General features: G+C 51.1%; 2 protein-coding genes across 9 annotated transcripts in view; one reads left to right on the top strand and one right to left on the bottom strand.

The window, feature by feature from the left end:
- Positions 1–2,786, bottom strand: part of TRUB2 (TruB pseudouridine synthase family member 2) — a 14,153-nt gene extending 11,367 nt beyond the window's left edge. For 2 of the 6 annotated variants that reach the window (XM_025359452.1, XM_025359448.1), the window contains exons 1-2: positions 2,305–2,786; positions 1,611–1,742 (exon numbers count right to left, since the gene is read on the bottom strand). Coding sequence is in view for 5 of the 6 variants with exons in the window: in XM_025359448.1 (XP_025215233.1) it covers positions 1,611–1,742; positions 2,305–2,413 (241 nt within the window). In the remaining variant the exon portion in view is untranslated. Of the gene's footprint in view, positions 1–1,610 lie in introns of all 6 variants that reach the window. The other 4 variants (XM_025359449.1, XM_025359451.1, XM_025359450.1 and 1 more) reach the window with 4 other exon arrangements.
- COQ4 (coenzyme Q4) lies at positions 2,518–14,318 on the top strand. Of its 3 annotated transcripts, XM_025359453.1 has the most exons (7): positions 2,608–2,949; positions 3,037–3,174; positions 5,470–5,566; positions 6,104–6,206; positions 12,408–12,537; positions 13,095–13,188; positions 13,720–14,318. In XM_025359453.1, the coding sequence occupies exons 1-7, from the start codon at positions 2,871–2,873 to the stop codon at positions 13,889–13,891; spliced, it is 813 nt and encodes a 270-aa protein (XP_025215238.1). In that variant the 5' UTR covers positions 2,608–2,870; the 3' UTR covers positions 13,892–14,318. The 3 variants fall into 3 exon arrangements, 2 of the variants coding, with proteins under 2 accessions (XP_025215239.1, XP_025215238.1); XR_003115924.1 differs by lacking the exons at positions 5,470–5,566; positions 13,720–14,318 and having other exon boundaries at positions 2,854–2,949; positions 13,095–13,167; XM_025359454.1 differs by lacking the exons at positions 5,470–5,566; positions 12,408–12,537; positions 13,095–13,188 and having other exon boundaries at positions 2,518–2,949.
- The last annotated feature ends 811 nt before the right edge of the window (positions 14,319–15,129 follow it).

Raw genomic sequence — 15,129 nt, 5'->3', positions numbered from 1 at the left:
TCGCCCGGCTAGTTTTTTGTATTTTTTTTTTGTAGAGACGGGGTTTCACCGTGTTAGCCAGGATGGTCTCGATCTCCTGACCTCGTGATCCGCCCGTCTCGGCCTCCCAAAGTGCTGGGATTACAGGCTTGAGCCACCGCGCCCGGCCTCAAAGTGCTGGGATTACAGGCTTGAGCCACCGCGCCCGGCCGGCAGGGCAGGTCTTAAACTCCTGACCTCAAGTGATCCACCCGCCTCAGCCTCCCAAAGTGCAGGGATTACAGGAGTGAGCCACCACACCTGGCCACCCCCTTTTTTTTTTTTTTTTTTGAGACAGAGTCTCACTCTGTCACCCAGACTGGAGTACAGTGGTGCAATTTTGGCTCACTACAACCTCCGCCTCCCGGATTCAAGCGATTCTCCTGCCTCAGCCTCTTGAGTAGCTGGGATTACATGCACGCACCACCCATGCCTGGCTAATTTTTGTATTCTTTGGTAGAAGTAGGGTTTCCCCATGTTGCCCAGGCTGATCTTAAACTCCTAGGCTCAAATAATCCACCACCTCAGCTTCCCAAAGTACTGGGATTACACGCATGAGCCACCGGGCCTGGCCCTCCCACATATTTTAAATCATCTCTAGATTACTTTTTTTTTTTTTTTTGAGGTGGAGTTTCGCTCTGTTGCCAGGCTGGCTTGCAGTGGCGCAATCTCGGCTCACTGCAACCTCTGCCTCCCAGGTTCAAGTGATTCTCCTGCCTCAGCCTCCCGAGTAGCTGGGACTACATGCGCCCACCACCACGCCTGGCTAATTTTCGTATTTTTTCTTTTTTTGAGTGAGACGGAGTCTCACTCAGTCGCCCAGGCCGGAGTGCAGTGGCGTGATCTCGGCTCACTGCAAGCTCCGCCTCCCAGGTTCACGCCATTCTCCTGCCTCAGCCTCCCAAGTAGCTGGGACTACAGGCGCCTGCTGCCATGCTTGGCTAATTTTTTGTATTTTTAGTAGAGACAGGGTTTCACCATGTTAGCCAGGATGGTCTCAATCTCCTGACCTCGTGATCCGCCCGCCTCAGCCTCCCAAAGTGCTGGGATTACAGGCGTGAGTCACTGTGCCCGGCTAGATTACTTACAATATCTAATATGATGCCTATGCATCACTTTGAGTGGATTCAACACCGTACTAGGTACACAGCAAATTCAAGTTTTGCTTTTTGGAACTTTGTGTTTCTTTTTTCTCCCAAATATTGCTGATCTGAAGCTGGATCATGGGATGTGGACTCATGGACTCAGGGGCAACTGTACTTCGTGACACGTGACAATTACCTTAAATTCAAATATGAATGTTCATAAAGTTCTACCGGAATACAGCTAGGCTCACTCCTCTAGATACTGTCTATAGCTGTTTTGCACTACATTGGCAGAGTTGAGCAGTTGCAACAGAAACCACATGGCCTGAAAACAAAAACATTCAGTATCTGGCCCTTTCCAAGGAAGTCTGCCAATTCCTGGTCTAATACCTCACTCCTCTGTGGACCTTCAAGGGCCTGGCACAGGAGTCTGAGCACTGGGACACTGACTCTGCTCAGGGATTTCCTGGGAAGTGACACCCAGCATCCTGCTTAAATCTGCCTTACCCAGTGGATGGTTGACGAGAGAGGGTACACTGGTGGCTGTGAGGGTCAGCTCCTTCTCTTCGCTGCCTTCCATGGGGCCCAGCAAGAAGCGAACACGCTGTTTAGGGGCGGGAGGCTTCCTGGCATTGAGACCTGAACACACAGAGATAATATATACACACGTACATACAAATATATGTACATATAAAATATTTTTTAAGAGACAGGGTCTCGTTTTGTCGCCCAGGCTGGAGTACAGTGGCACCATAATGGCTCACTGTAATGTCAAACTCTTGGGCTTAAGCGATCCTCCTGCCTCAGCCTTCAGAGTACTTGGGATTACAGGCGTGCACGACGACGCCTGGCCAGGAATATCTTGTTCTGTTCAAACACCCGGACAACAGGGAAGTATGATGTAGAAGACAAAGCAGAAGCCCATGGTGCAGAGGGCAGAAGAGCAGTAGTTAAGGAACAGGCGGATTAAAATAGACTCTACAACGTAGTAACGGTGTGACAAGGAACAATACTGAGTCATTTCCCCCCTCGAAAAACAGAGGAAAGTGAGGAGTAAGAAAGCACAGAGAACAGACGTTTGGGAAAGCGCTCTGCCCAGGCGAATAGGTCACGTGATTTTGTGTTGAGGGAAGGACCAGAAACGGAGATGGACTTTCAAGAGAACGAGAGCGGGAATGTGGGTCTGGTTCGAGGCACTGACCCTTCAGAAGTTGTAGCTCCACTGTATCCCGCAGGTGCTTCCATTTTAGCCCCGGGGGCTTATAGACCGCGAAAAGCCCGTGCAGTCGCGACAAGCCAGCGGACCCCATGCTTGAAGATCACAGGACCCACTGGACCTGGACGGAAGTGCCGCAAGGCCCCGCCCCCAAATGTGGTCCTTACCGTGGGCGCCGCCATGTTCCACAGCCGGAAGAGGTTCGCATTTTATAGTCTTCGGGGAAAACCGGCTGTGGAGAAGTAAATAGGGCCCGGCGCTGAGCCTCAGAGTGACCGTGGTTACGTCTCCTTTGCAGACACTTTCCGGGGCGAGGTGAAATGGCGAGAGTCTTGTATCGGTGGACGTAGACGGTAGACAGTTCGCGTGCGTTTCCTTCGCCTACTTGGCCTACATGCTTTCTGCCCGTGCAGCGATGTTTCCCCTCGACAGGCCTTGGCAATGCCGTCAGAATCGGTTTTTCAGTGGTGTTTGACCCCTCCGACGCTCCGTCGCCTAAGAGACTCACGGCGTTCTCCGTGCCCGCCCATCCGCCGCGGACGCCCACTGCCATGGCGACTTTGCTGAGCCATGTCCTGCGCCGGCTCCGCGGGCTCCGCAGGCTTCCCGGCCTCCCGCGGCTTGCGGCAGGCAAGTGGAGCCGGGTTCCGGGCGCAGGCGGGAAGGAACCTGAGGGCGCCCGGCTCCTCTGACCTCGGCCTTTTTCTTGCCTTGCAGAAATGCCTCTCCGGGCCAGGAGCGACGGCGCCGTCGCCGGCCCGCTGTACTCGCACCACATCCCCACCTCCCCGCTGCAGAAAGCGCTGCTGGCCGCCGGCTCCGCGGCGATGGCGCTCTATGACCCCTATCGCCACGGTAAGGCCGCCCGCGCCTCGCCCCCGTCGGGGCGGCTGGGAGCGGTTTCCTGTGGGTAACTGGACCATAGCCTAGGTTGGGGTACCCAAACCTGGTTGCGGCTCGTAACCACTCGGAACGTTTATGAAAATGCAGATTCCTGCATCCCACCTAAACGCACTGAATCTGAATCTGCAATGGAGGGAGAAATGGGCGTGGAATCCGAACGTCTGTCTTTTTAAACTACTTGGGAGAATCTGTCATGCAGCCATATTAAGAACATCTAGACTAACTAGATGATTCATAAGTACCGATCAGTTTATAACGTCCTACTAAAAAGTCAACTCCGAGGTCAAGGACCGTGTCGGCCTCCTTCCACTGTATCTGCAGCCTTCTGGGTAGTGCCTGGCACATAGTAAATGCTCAATGAATGTTTGCTGGATGTGTGACTAGACATCCTAGGTTTCTACAGTGTTTTTCTCATGTCTCCTAGGATTTTTGAGTTCTGGGAAGTACTGTTATTCCTACTAACAAAAACAATAGGCCAGGTCCTATTATAGTGGCCCACGCCTATAATCCCAATCGGGGGGCCGAAGCGGGCAAATGGCTTGAACTGAGGAGTTTGAGACCAACCTGGGCAACATGGCGAATCCCCATCTCTACAAAAAAAAATACAAGAATTAATTGGGCCTGGTTGCATGCGGCTCTATTCCCAGGCTGAGATGGGAGGATCATTTGAGCAGGGGAGTTCGAGACTGTAGTGAGCTGTGATTTGCGTCATTGCACTCCAGCCTGGGCAACAGAGCGAGACCCTATCTTAAACAAAAAAACACTATATCTCCATGTCGCCACTAGTTTTTTGTTTTGAGACACAGTATTGCTTTGTGGCCCACGCTGGAGTGCAGTGGCGCAATCTCAGCTCTCTGCAACTTCCACCTCCCAGGTGCAAGCGATTCTCATGCCTCAGCCTCCCGAGTACTGAGATTACAGGCCTGTGCCACCTGGCTAATTTTTGTATTTTTAGTAGAGACGGGATTTTGCCATGTTGCCTAGGCTGGTCTCAAACTCCTGACCTCAGGTGATCCTCCTGCCTTAGCCTCCCAAAGTGCTGGGATTACAGGCATAAGCCACCACGCCTGGCCAAGGCCAGAGAATTTTTTTTTTTTTTTTTTTTTTTAAGACGGAGTCTCGCTCTGTCACCCGGGCTGGAGTGCAGTGGCCGGATCTCAGCTCACTGCAAGCTCCACCTCCCGGGTTTACCCCATTCTCCTGCCTCAGCCTCCCGAGTAACTGGGACTACAGGCGCCCGCCACCTCGCTCGGCTAGTTTTTTGTATTTTTTTTTAGTAGAGACGGGGTTTCACCGTGTTAGCCAGATGGTCTCGATCTCCTGACCTCGTGATCCGCCCGCCTCGGCCTCCCAAAGTGCTGGGATTACAGGCTTGAGCCACCGCGCCTGGCCTACGGCCAGAGAATTTTTTAATTTTTTTTTGTAGAGACAGCATCTTGCCATGTTGCCTAGGCTGGTCTGAAGCTCTTGGCCTCGAGTGATCCTCCTGCCTCAGCCCCCCAGTGTTGAGATTACAGGTGTAAGCCACTACACTTGGCTAGTAAGTGTTATATATGCATGATTTTCATGGTTTCTCACATTAACCAGCTAAGAAAGGTGTTGTCTGCACTTCACAAATTAGGACACTGAGGCTGAAAAATGTGAAGCAGGCCAGGCGTGGTGGCTCACACCTGTAATCTCAGCAATTTGGGAATCCAAGGTGGGAGGATCACTTGAGGCCAAAGTTCAAGACCAGCCTGGGCAACATAGCAAGACCTCATCTCTACAGAAAATTTTAAAAACTAGCTGCACGCCTGTAGTCCTAGCAGTGAGCTATGATCACACCACTTCACTCCAGCCTGGGCAACAGAGCAAGACCCTGTCTGAAAAAAAACAAAACAGAAACGTGAAGCGATTTGCACTAGGTCACCTAGATAGTGAACACACCTGGGCTGTAGCCCAGCATCTCTGATGCCTAAGCCTCTACCAATCAATGGAGACATTATATTGTATTGTGAAAAGTGATTTATAAAATCTTTAGAACGTTGTGCCAACCAGAGCTGTCCCGCCCCAGTAGATTATGAACTATAGATATGTGTACTGATCCCTTGTTGTGCGCTGGGTAATTTGCTAAGTGTTACCTGAATCCTTATAACAAAAAGCTAGCTATTATCCCTAATTTGTCCTGTAGGAAACAAAGGCTCAGACCAGGTCAGGTAACTTACCTAAGGTGACATCCCCCATTTGTGCCCGTTTCTGTCCTTTCAGACATGGTCGCAGTTCTAGGGGAGACCACAGGACACCGCACCCTGAAGGTCCTCAGGGACCGGATGAGGAGGGATCCAGAGGGTGCCCAGATCCTGCAGTAGGTCCCAGCTCCGCCTGGGGGTCTGGGGGCAATCTCTAGGTATTCTGACCTCTCTAGAATCACATTGTATTTGTTCTGTTCCGCTAGGGAGCTCTTGATACCCTGGCCACATATGGTTGCACAGGCTGGGCACTCCCCAGTTCCAGGGGTGTCATTCACATACATGTGTATACACTGTGATGACCTCAGAGTTGTGCAATGTGATGGCCTTGGCCCAGTTTCAGCCACGGGGCTCTGTGCCTTCATTAAGTTATCATAACGTGCTGGCTTTACCTTTTCCTTGCAGTACCTTTTGCAAGTACTCTGGTCACATTCGAGGACTGTCTTCCTTTCGAGATTGTGCCCCTGCCCATGTCCTTGGTTTGGGGTAGTATCCTAACCCTGACACTGGCCTGGCCAGTTGTAGGTGCTCCATTAAGGTTTGTGGTGGCTACATTACTCCTCTGTACATTCTCCCACCCCTCAGCTCACTGTAGTTGGATCGTTCACGTACGTTTGCCCACACCCTCCCAATGCCCAAGTCTTGCCTTTCAGGGAGCGTCCCCGGATTTCGACGTCCACCCTCGACTTGGGCAAGCTCCAGAGCCTGCCAGAAGGCTCCCTGGGTCGCGAGTATCTCCGTTTCCTGGATGTGAATGTGAGTTTTCAGCTTCCATGTACCTGGCAGTCACCAGACAGGACAGAGGAATAGCACAGGCATGACACCCTGAGGAAAGAGGAGCCCTGAGCTGCCACCATCGGCAGGAGTCCTCTTCAGGCTCATGCCAAGCCTTTGTAATTTTCTATAAGATAGGCAAATGGGTGGGAACATGCCTCCAAATGATAATACTGGCCAGTGTTCATTAACCTCCCACTGCATGCCTGATGCCAGCCTCATCCGTGATCTTGTGAATCCCCCCACAACCCTGTCAAGTATGTTCTGTTATTATCCTCTTTTAGTACATGAGGAAACAGTCTCAGAGCAGTGAAGCAACTTGCTAATTTCACATAACCGGTATTAATGGAGAACAGTAATCAACCCCAGGTCATGCTCTTCACTGCTGTACTGTGTCCCCTTATTTTGCTTTCCCTATGGTATGGCAGGTATGGCACTCTCCAGCCCCAGGCAGGGAGGACAAGGAGGGGGGGGAAGGGGGCGTCCTGACTATTGGCAAGCTCACTGAGCCTCTGACATGTGTCATCTTTTTTTTTTTTGAGACAGGGTCCCACTCTGCCACACAGGCTGGAGTGCAGTGGTGCGATCTCGTGATTCTCCTGCCTCAACCTCCCATGTAGCTGAGACTACAGGTGCACACCACAACGCCTGGCTAATTTTTGTATTTTTAATAGTGATGGGGTTTTACCATATTAACCAGGCTGGTCTCAAGCTCCTGACCTCAAGTGATCCACCTGCCTCAGCCTCCCAAAGTGCTGGGACTACAGGTGTGAGCCACCGTGCCCAGCCCATCCATTGTTTTGTGTACTGGGGATATAATGGTGAACTAGACAGCCAAGTTCCCTGCCCTCGTTTCTATTCTACTTGGAGAGGTAGACAATAAAATAGTTTTTAAAAATTTTCAGGGAGGGCATGGTGGCTCACACCTGTAATCCCAGCACTTTGGGAGGCTGAGGCGGGAGGATCACCTGAGGTCAGGATTTTGAGACCAGCCTGACCAACATGGTGGAACCCTTTCTCTACTAAAAATAACAAAAATTAGCCGGGTGAGGTGGTGTGCACCTGTAATCCCAGCTACTTGGGAGGCTGAGGCAGGAGAATTGATTGAACCCGGGAGGCAGAGGTTGCAGTGAGCTGAGATCGTGCCACTGCACTCCAGCCTGGGTGACAGAATGAGACTCTGTCTCCAACCAAACAAAACAAAAAAATTCATATAGAAATACAGGTAAAATATTCCAAGTAATTAGAATATTCTGGCACTGGTCCTTGCATGTTGGCTCATGCCTGTAATCATAATACTTTGGGGGGCTGAAGTGGGTGGATCACTTGAGCCCAGGAGTTTGAGACCAGCCTGGGAAACATGTTGAAACCCTGTCTCTGCAAAAAATGTAAAAATTAACCGGGCATGGTGATGTACACCCATATAGTCCCAGCTACCTGGGAGGGAGTTTAAGGTAGGAGGACCGGTTGAGCCCAGGAGGTCGAGGGCGGTGAGCCGTAATCACGCAACTGCACTCCAGCTTGGGCAACAGAGCAAGACCCTGTCTCAAAAATTTAAAAAAGTATACCAGCACTATTGTCAGCAGCTGGGATACAGTGGACAAAACCAGCAAAAAGCCTGCCTTCGTGGAATTTATGTTCTAGCAGTTATGAAGAGAACAAGTTAGTGTGATAGAAGACAACTTTGGTGTTGGGAAGGGTACAGCCACTTCTGACGGGGTGGTCAGAGCCAGCTCCTCTGAGGAGACTTGGAAGGTAAGGAGAAGCCAACCCTGTGGAGAGCTGAGAAAGAGCATTCTGAGTAGAGGCAATGGCAAGGGCAGAGGCCCCATGTGTTTAGGAAAAGGAAGGTTGACCAGTGTGGCCACAGAGGAGTGAGTGGGCTGGAAGGGGAGCCCCAGCTGGGCCCTGCAGGCCACCAGAAGAAGGAGTCTGTATTTTGTAATAGGAGCAGTAGGTAACTTGTGGAAGGTTTTGGCCAGGGTAGTAAAGTGACCTGATTTGTAAAGGACCTTAGAATCCTGATGGCCCATCTTCCCTGTCCCTGTCCCATCTTCCCTCCCTCCTCCAACACAGACACATCCCATCAAGGCACCCCTGCCAAATGGCTATCGAGCCTGGCTGCCAGAGCCAGCCAGGCTGGAGGAGGTGAGGGGTCTCCAAAGGTTGTCCTAGAACAGTTTCTCAGCCTGGGCAGTGTTAATGTTTGGGCTGGATCACTCTTTGTTGTGGGGGCGGTCCTGAGCCTGATAGGATGTTTAATGGTGGCTTCTACCGACTGGGTGCCAGGAGCACCCCCTCCCTGGCAAGTTGTGACAACCATAGATGTCTCCAGAGATTACAGGTGTCCTCTGTTGGGCAGTTAAGAACCACTGCTCTAAATGGTTATTGTCTCTGAGATGATGTTCTGTTCCTCAGTCTCCTGCACAGCTACCTTGACAGGGCAATCACCTGCCCTATTTTAAACCATCTCTCAGATTTCACCAGGATGCAAGTCATCTCATCAGTGGGAAACTCACCAGGGTGACCTGCCTGAAGTGCCACACAGGGAGGGAAGTCTTCTGAATTTCCCCATCTTTAGCCCTGTTGCTGTGGAGGGGAGGGGGTAGCAGGGATAGGACTGCCAGGACACCTTGCTCAGCCACAGCCCCACTTGTGATGGCACTGGCGATTGTGACACTTGTAGAGCAAGGAAATCAGCAGCTCATGGAATGTGAAGGAGTACCTTTGTCCCCGCAGAGATTTAGATAAAGGTTCAAGGTGAGGCTACCCTCCCTTCCCTGAGGCTGACTTTGGTGAGAGGTATAGTCATCTTGTAGTATCAAGACTATAGGCATGGGCTTGAGAATTAGGAGGAGCCTGAATGAGAATCCTGGCTCACTTCCCAGCTTTACAAGCCTGGATAAATCCTTTGACCTTGCTGAGTCTCAGATTCCTCATCAGAAGTAAGAGGACCTCACATACATCTTCCCAGGGCACTTATTGGCTTTGGTAATGGATGTTAAGGCCACTGGCTTTGGAATCCAACAGACTTTGTTTCAAATGCTGACTCAGCCACTTTACTAGCTGTGTGATCTTGGGCAAATTACTTTATCTCTCTGAGCCTTGTTTTCCTTTTTTGTTTCCTTTTTTTTTTTTTATGAGACTCACTCTGTCACCCAGGCTGGAGGGCTGTGGCACAATCTTGGCTTACTGCAACCTCCACCTCCTGGCAATTCTTCTGCCTCAGCCTCCCGAGTAGCTGGGACTACAGGCGTGCGCCACCACGCCTGGCTAATTTTTGTATTTTTAATATAGGCGGGATTTCGCCATATTGGCCAGGCTGGTCTCGAACTCCTGACCTCAAGTGATCCACTGGCCTTGGCCTTCCAAAGTGTTGGGATTACAGACATGAGCCACCACGGCCGGCCTTTGTTTTCTTTATCTATATCTGCAGTAATAACAGTATTTACCTCCAAGATTGCAAGGATGAAATACGATAATATCTGTAAAGGACACCCTAGGTGCCGGCACCTGGTGGATACTCTAGGATCACCTTCAGCTTCACACAACAAGCTAAAGCCATTCTTTGGGAACAGGAAGACCAGGCTGTTCCCACTCTGTATGGGTGCTACTGAGTACTCAGAGGTAGTGGGCAGGTAAGAGGAGGAGAGTTCTGGGGTCAGAAAAGTGCCCAGGACTGGCCTTTTATTCATATGTTCAAGAGATGTTCATTCATCCAGGCCCTAGATCAGGCTACTGGAGGTAAAAGAATAAGCGAAACAGAGCCAGTCCTGCCCGTGTGTAGCAGACAGGCTATTTTGATACTGTCAATAAAAATAAAATGTGAGTGGCTGGGTGTGGTGGCCGAGCAGGTGGATCACAAGGTCGGGAGTTTGAGACCAGCCTGACCAACATGGTGAAACCCCATCTCTACTTTAAAAAAAAAAATAGAAAACATTAGCTGGGTGTGGTGGCATGTGCCTGTAATCCCAGCTACTCAGGAGGCTGAGGCAGAAGAATTGCTTGAATCCGAGAGGAGGAGGAGGAGGTTGCAGTGAGCTGAGATTGCACCACAGCACTCCATCCTGGGCAACAGAGCGAGACTCTGTCTCAGAAAACAAACAAAAAGGCCGGGCGCGGTGGCTCAAGCCTGTAATCCCAGCACTTTGGGAGGCCAAGACGGGCGGATCATGAGGTCAGGAGATTGAGACCATCCTGGCTAACACGGTGAAACCCCGTCTCTACTAAAAAATACAAAAAACTAGCCGGGTGAGGTGGCGGGCGCCTGTAGTCCCAGTTACTCGGGAGGCTGAGGCAGGAGAATGGCGTGAACCTGGGAGGCAGAGCTTGCAGTGAGCTGAGATCCGGCCACTGCACTCCAGCCTGGGCGACAGAGCAAGACTCCGTCTCAAAAAAAAAAAAAAAAAAGAAAACAAACAAAAAAAATAGGCCGGGCGCAGTGGCTCACGCCTGTAATCCTAGCACTTTGGGATCACAAGGTCAGGAGATGGAGACTACCCTGGCTAACATGATGAAACCCCATCTCTACTAAAAAATACAAAAAATTAGCTGGGCGTGGCGGCAGGCGCCTGTAGTCCCAGCTACTTGGGAGGCTGAGGCAGGAGAATAGCGTGAACCTGGGAAGCGGAGCTTGCAGTGAGCCGAGATCGCGCCACTGCACTCCAGCCTGGGCAACAGAGCAAGACTAAATAAATAAAAATAAATAAATGTGAGCACGTAGGTAATGTTTAATATTCTGACAGCTACTTTAATAGCAAAAAAATTAATTTTTTTGCTACTAAAATTAAATTTTGCTATTAAAATTAAGGTGGAATTAATTTTTTGTTTGTTTGTTTTTTTGAGATGGAGTCTCACTCTGTTGCCCAGGCTGGAGTGCAGTGGAGCCATCTCAGCTCACTGCAACCTCCGCCTTCTGGAATCAAGCAATTCTCCTGTCTCAGCCTCCCAAGTACCTGGAATTACAGATGCCTGCCCCCATGCTTGGCTAATTTTTGTATTTTTAGTAGAGATGGGGTTTCACCATATTGGTCAGGCTGGCCTTGAACTCCTCAGGTGATCCGCCCACCTCGGCCTCCCAAAATGCTGGGATTATAACCATGAGCCACTGTGCCTGGCTAGAATTGATTTTAAATATGCATCTTGTTTAGCCCGATATATCCAAAGTATTATTTCAACAAGTAATCAATATTTTTAAATTATTGAGATTTGTACATTTTTTTCATACTAAGTATTTGAAGTCTTGTGCGTATTTTATATATTCAGCACATCTCACTTGGACACCTTTCTTGGCCACATGTGGCAAGCGGCTGCCATACTGGACAGTCTAGGAGACATTAATACTCACACGCACTAAACATCAAGGTACAATTATTCTGAGTGCCACGAAGAGGTGAATGATGCTTCCAGAGACCATAACATGATCCCACTTGGTCTGTAGGTTAGGGGCGGCCTCTCTGTGGTGGGGGGAAGGGATGGGGGACAGGGGACACTTAACCCAGGTCATGAAGGATAAGTAGGAGTTATCACAGTGAAGATAGGGGTAGTGGGAGAGAACACCCCAAGCTGGGAGCAGCTTGTGCTAGGATCAGGGTTTTTGGGGCTTCATTTTTTATTTTTAGAGACAATGTCTTGCTTGAGTGCAGTGGTATAGTCATAGCTCCCTGTAACCTCAAACTTCTGGGCTCAAACAATTTTCCTGTCCCAGCCTCCTGAGTAGCTAGGACTATAGGCACACACCACCACACCCGACTAATTTTTTTTTTTTTTTTTTTTCCAAGACAGAGTCTCTGTCACCCAGGCTGGAGTGTGCAGTGGTGCAATCTCGGCTCACTACAACCTCCGCCTCCTAGGTTCAAGTGACTCTCCTGTCTTAGCCTCCCGAGTAGCTGGGACTATAGGTGTGCACCACCACACCCAGCTAATTTTTGTATTTTTTAGTAGAGACAGAGTTTCCCTGTATTGGTCAAGTTGGTCTTGAACTCCTGATCTCAGGTGATGTGCCCACCTTAGCCTCCCAAAGTGCTGGGATTTACAGGCATGAGCCTCGGCCCCCGGCTAGTCACCAGAGTTTTCTAGTAGGGTATGAGTTTGGTGAGAGTTGTGACAGTGTCAGAGACAGACTGGCAAATGGGGCCCTGAGAACCATCAGGAAGGGTTCTAGGGGGGGCTTATGGTTGTCAGAGGGTCTCCCCAGACACCCGAGCACCCACCCGCTTCGTGGATGATGAGGAGCTAGCGTACGTGATTCAGCGATACCGGGAGGTGCACGACATGCTTCACACCCTGCTGGGAATGCCCACTAACATCCTGGGTGAGTGCCCCCAACCCTGACAGCCTGTCTCCCTGGGGTGGCTTCAGGGCCAGGGCAGGGCTTGCCTATCTCCACCACCCTCTGCATCACCTGGCTTGGTGCCTCAATTTCTGTTTTACTTAGTAGCATCTTTGCCACATGTCCCCCTTCTCCCTCCCACTGGCCCTCAGGGCTCCTGCACTAGTGTAGCAGCAGCCCATCTTCAAGACTCCTGATGTCTTTTGGGCTTTAGCTGCCTCCCTGCTCTGAAACCTCAGTAGCTCCCTAAGGCCTGCAGGAACCATCCTGGAGTGTTTAGCCTGGTTTATGGGGTCATGGGATCCTCTGCGCTGTGACCCCAGGCTTCCTTTCCATCCCTTATTCCCTTCTGTTCACTCTTGGGCCCTCTCCCGTACTCCAAGCCAAGTGCCCTAGGGCCCAGCACAGGCCGGGACTGGGCACAGCTGACCCTGGTAGAGATTAGGGAGGAACAGTTGCCTCTCTTTGCCCTGCTGTGAACACCACTGGCCTTTCCTTCAGATAGCTTGTTCACTTCCCAACCCATCCCTCACCCCCAGGGGAGATCGTGGTGAAATGGTTTGAGGCTGTCCAGACTGGCCTGCCCATGTGCATCCTGGGTGCTCTCTTTGGACCGATCCAACTCAGTGCTCAGTAAGTTTTCAAGTGGCGGCTGGGTCAGGGTTGAGGGTGGTGTCGGGACAGAACTCAGAGGGACAAGGGCTCCTAGAAGTAGGAAGAGCACACGGGCGCCTGCCCTGCCCCTTCTAGTTCTCCAGGAAGTAAGAGTAGAAAGAATGGAGCAGAGATGTGAAACTGGCCTGGGGCAAGGGTCTTCAGGTGAGCAAATAAAGCCTATAAGTTTCACAGGACTCTGGGGTCTCTTGGGCCAGGCCTAAGTGCATGGTCAGAATGATGAGCGTCAGTGGGAAGGCAAGTTGGTGTTAGATTCTGGAGTGAGGGAGCTATGATTTAAACCTGAGCTTCAAGATGTTCAAGATGAGTGGCTTTGGGTTTGAGATTCCACCTCACTGAGCTCTGTTGCCTCATCTGAAAAGCAGGGATAATAACTACCTCCTTCCGAGGTCTTTGTGAGGATGAACTGAGAAAATGCACAAGTGCTGAGCAGTCGAGTGCCTGGCCCCCAGGGACTTGATGTTTTCTTTTTCCTCTGCTGCCCCACAGGAGCCTGCAAGTGCTGGTCTCGGAGTTGATCCCATGGGCCGTTCAGAACGGGCGCAGAGCCCCGTGTGTCCTCAACCTGTACTATGAGCGGCGCTGGGAGCAGTCCCTGAGGGCTCTACGGGAGGAGCTGGGCATTACAGCACCACCTGTGCATATCCAGGGCTTGGCCTGAGTTCCTGAGCCAGCGGGGCCTGGCCTACCTCCCCCATCTACTGCTTCCCTTGGGGGCAGAGGGCTCCCTTGACTACCTTTGTTCCTCTTCTCTGAACACTGACCCTTGGACAACATTTATCATAATTTATCATAGCCACTGCTGAGTGGCCTTGAGGATGAACCCCGCAGGGAGCAAGCAGTACAGTGGCACTCCCAGGGGGACCAGCAGCTGTCCAAGGAGAACCATGCGTGAACAGTATCAGTCGTCTGGGCTCATGCTGGGATGTCGCAGCACTCCTGTTGCGACTCCTTCCAACCAGCCAGGTTTGCTGGGGGCCAGGCTGGGTGTCCTCACGGGAGTGAGGGCTACACCCAATTCCAAAAGCCCGAGAAGAGAGAAGTGGAGGGGGAGGCGAGTGTGTGAATAAAGGCTCCCATCAGGTCAAGTGTCTGCTTGTCCTTTCCCCCAGGGATGCCCCTGACTTTGGCACTCTTGCGACTTCCAAGCACTAGCGCAGAAGTTCCCCTCCCAGCCTGGGCTTTAGCTGCTTGTCCCTCTCCTCTGGCCGAAGTTGGGTGGACGTGGATTCAAATTCCCTGCTCCTCCCTGGTTTTTTTTTTTTGAGATGGAGTCTTGCTCTGTCGCCAGGCTGGAGTGCAATGGTGAGATCTCGGCTCACTGCAACCTCCGTCTCCCAGGTTCAAATGATTCTCCTTCCTCAGCTTCCGGAATAGCTGGGACTACAAGCGCATGCCACCATATCCAGCTAATTTTTTTATTTTTAGAGATGGGGTTTCACCATGTTGGCCGGGATGGTCTTGATCTCTTGACCTCGTGATCTGCCCACCTTGGCCTCCCAGAGTGCTGGGATTACAGGCATGAGCCACCACACCCGGCCAACTCCTCCCTGTTTTCCAGCAGAGGACTTAGGGCAAGTCCCTTCCCCTCTCGGAGTCCCCATTTCATCTCAAGAAAAGTGGAATCCTAAGGCGCTTACCCCCTAGGACTACTGTGGGGGTTTCTGAGAGGACATTCAGAAGATGGACTTCAGAGAAAGGACCCAAGGAGCAGGAGGTGGGGTTTTTTGTTCTTTTGTGTGTGTTTTTTTGTGTTGTTTTTTTTTTTTTTTGAGAGAAGTTCTTGCCCTGTCATGTAGGCTGGAGTGCGTGGCATAATCATGGCTCACTGCATCCTCAATTCCTGGGCCCAAGCAGTCCTCATCTCAGCCTCCCCAGTAGCTGAGGCCACAGGTAGAC

The sequence above is a fragment of the Theropithecus gelada genome, chromosome 15 (assembly GCF_003255815.1).
Source record: "Theropithecus gelada isolate Dixy chromosome 15, Tgel_1.0, whole genome shotgun sequence".
Lineage (NCBI taxonomy): Eukaryota > Metazoa > Chordata > Mammalia > Primates > Cercopithecidae > Theropithecus > Theropithecus gelada.
The sequence above is the reverse complement of the archived record's forward strand: the minus strand, read 5'-3'. Positions and strand labels throughout refer to the sequence as shown.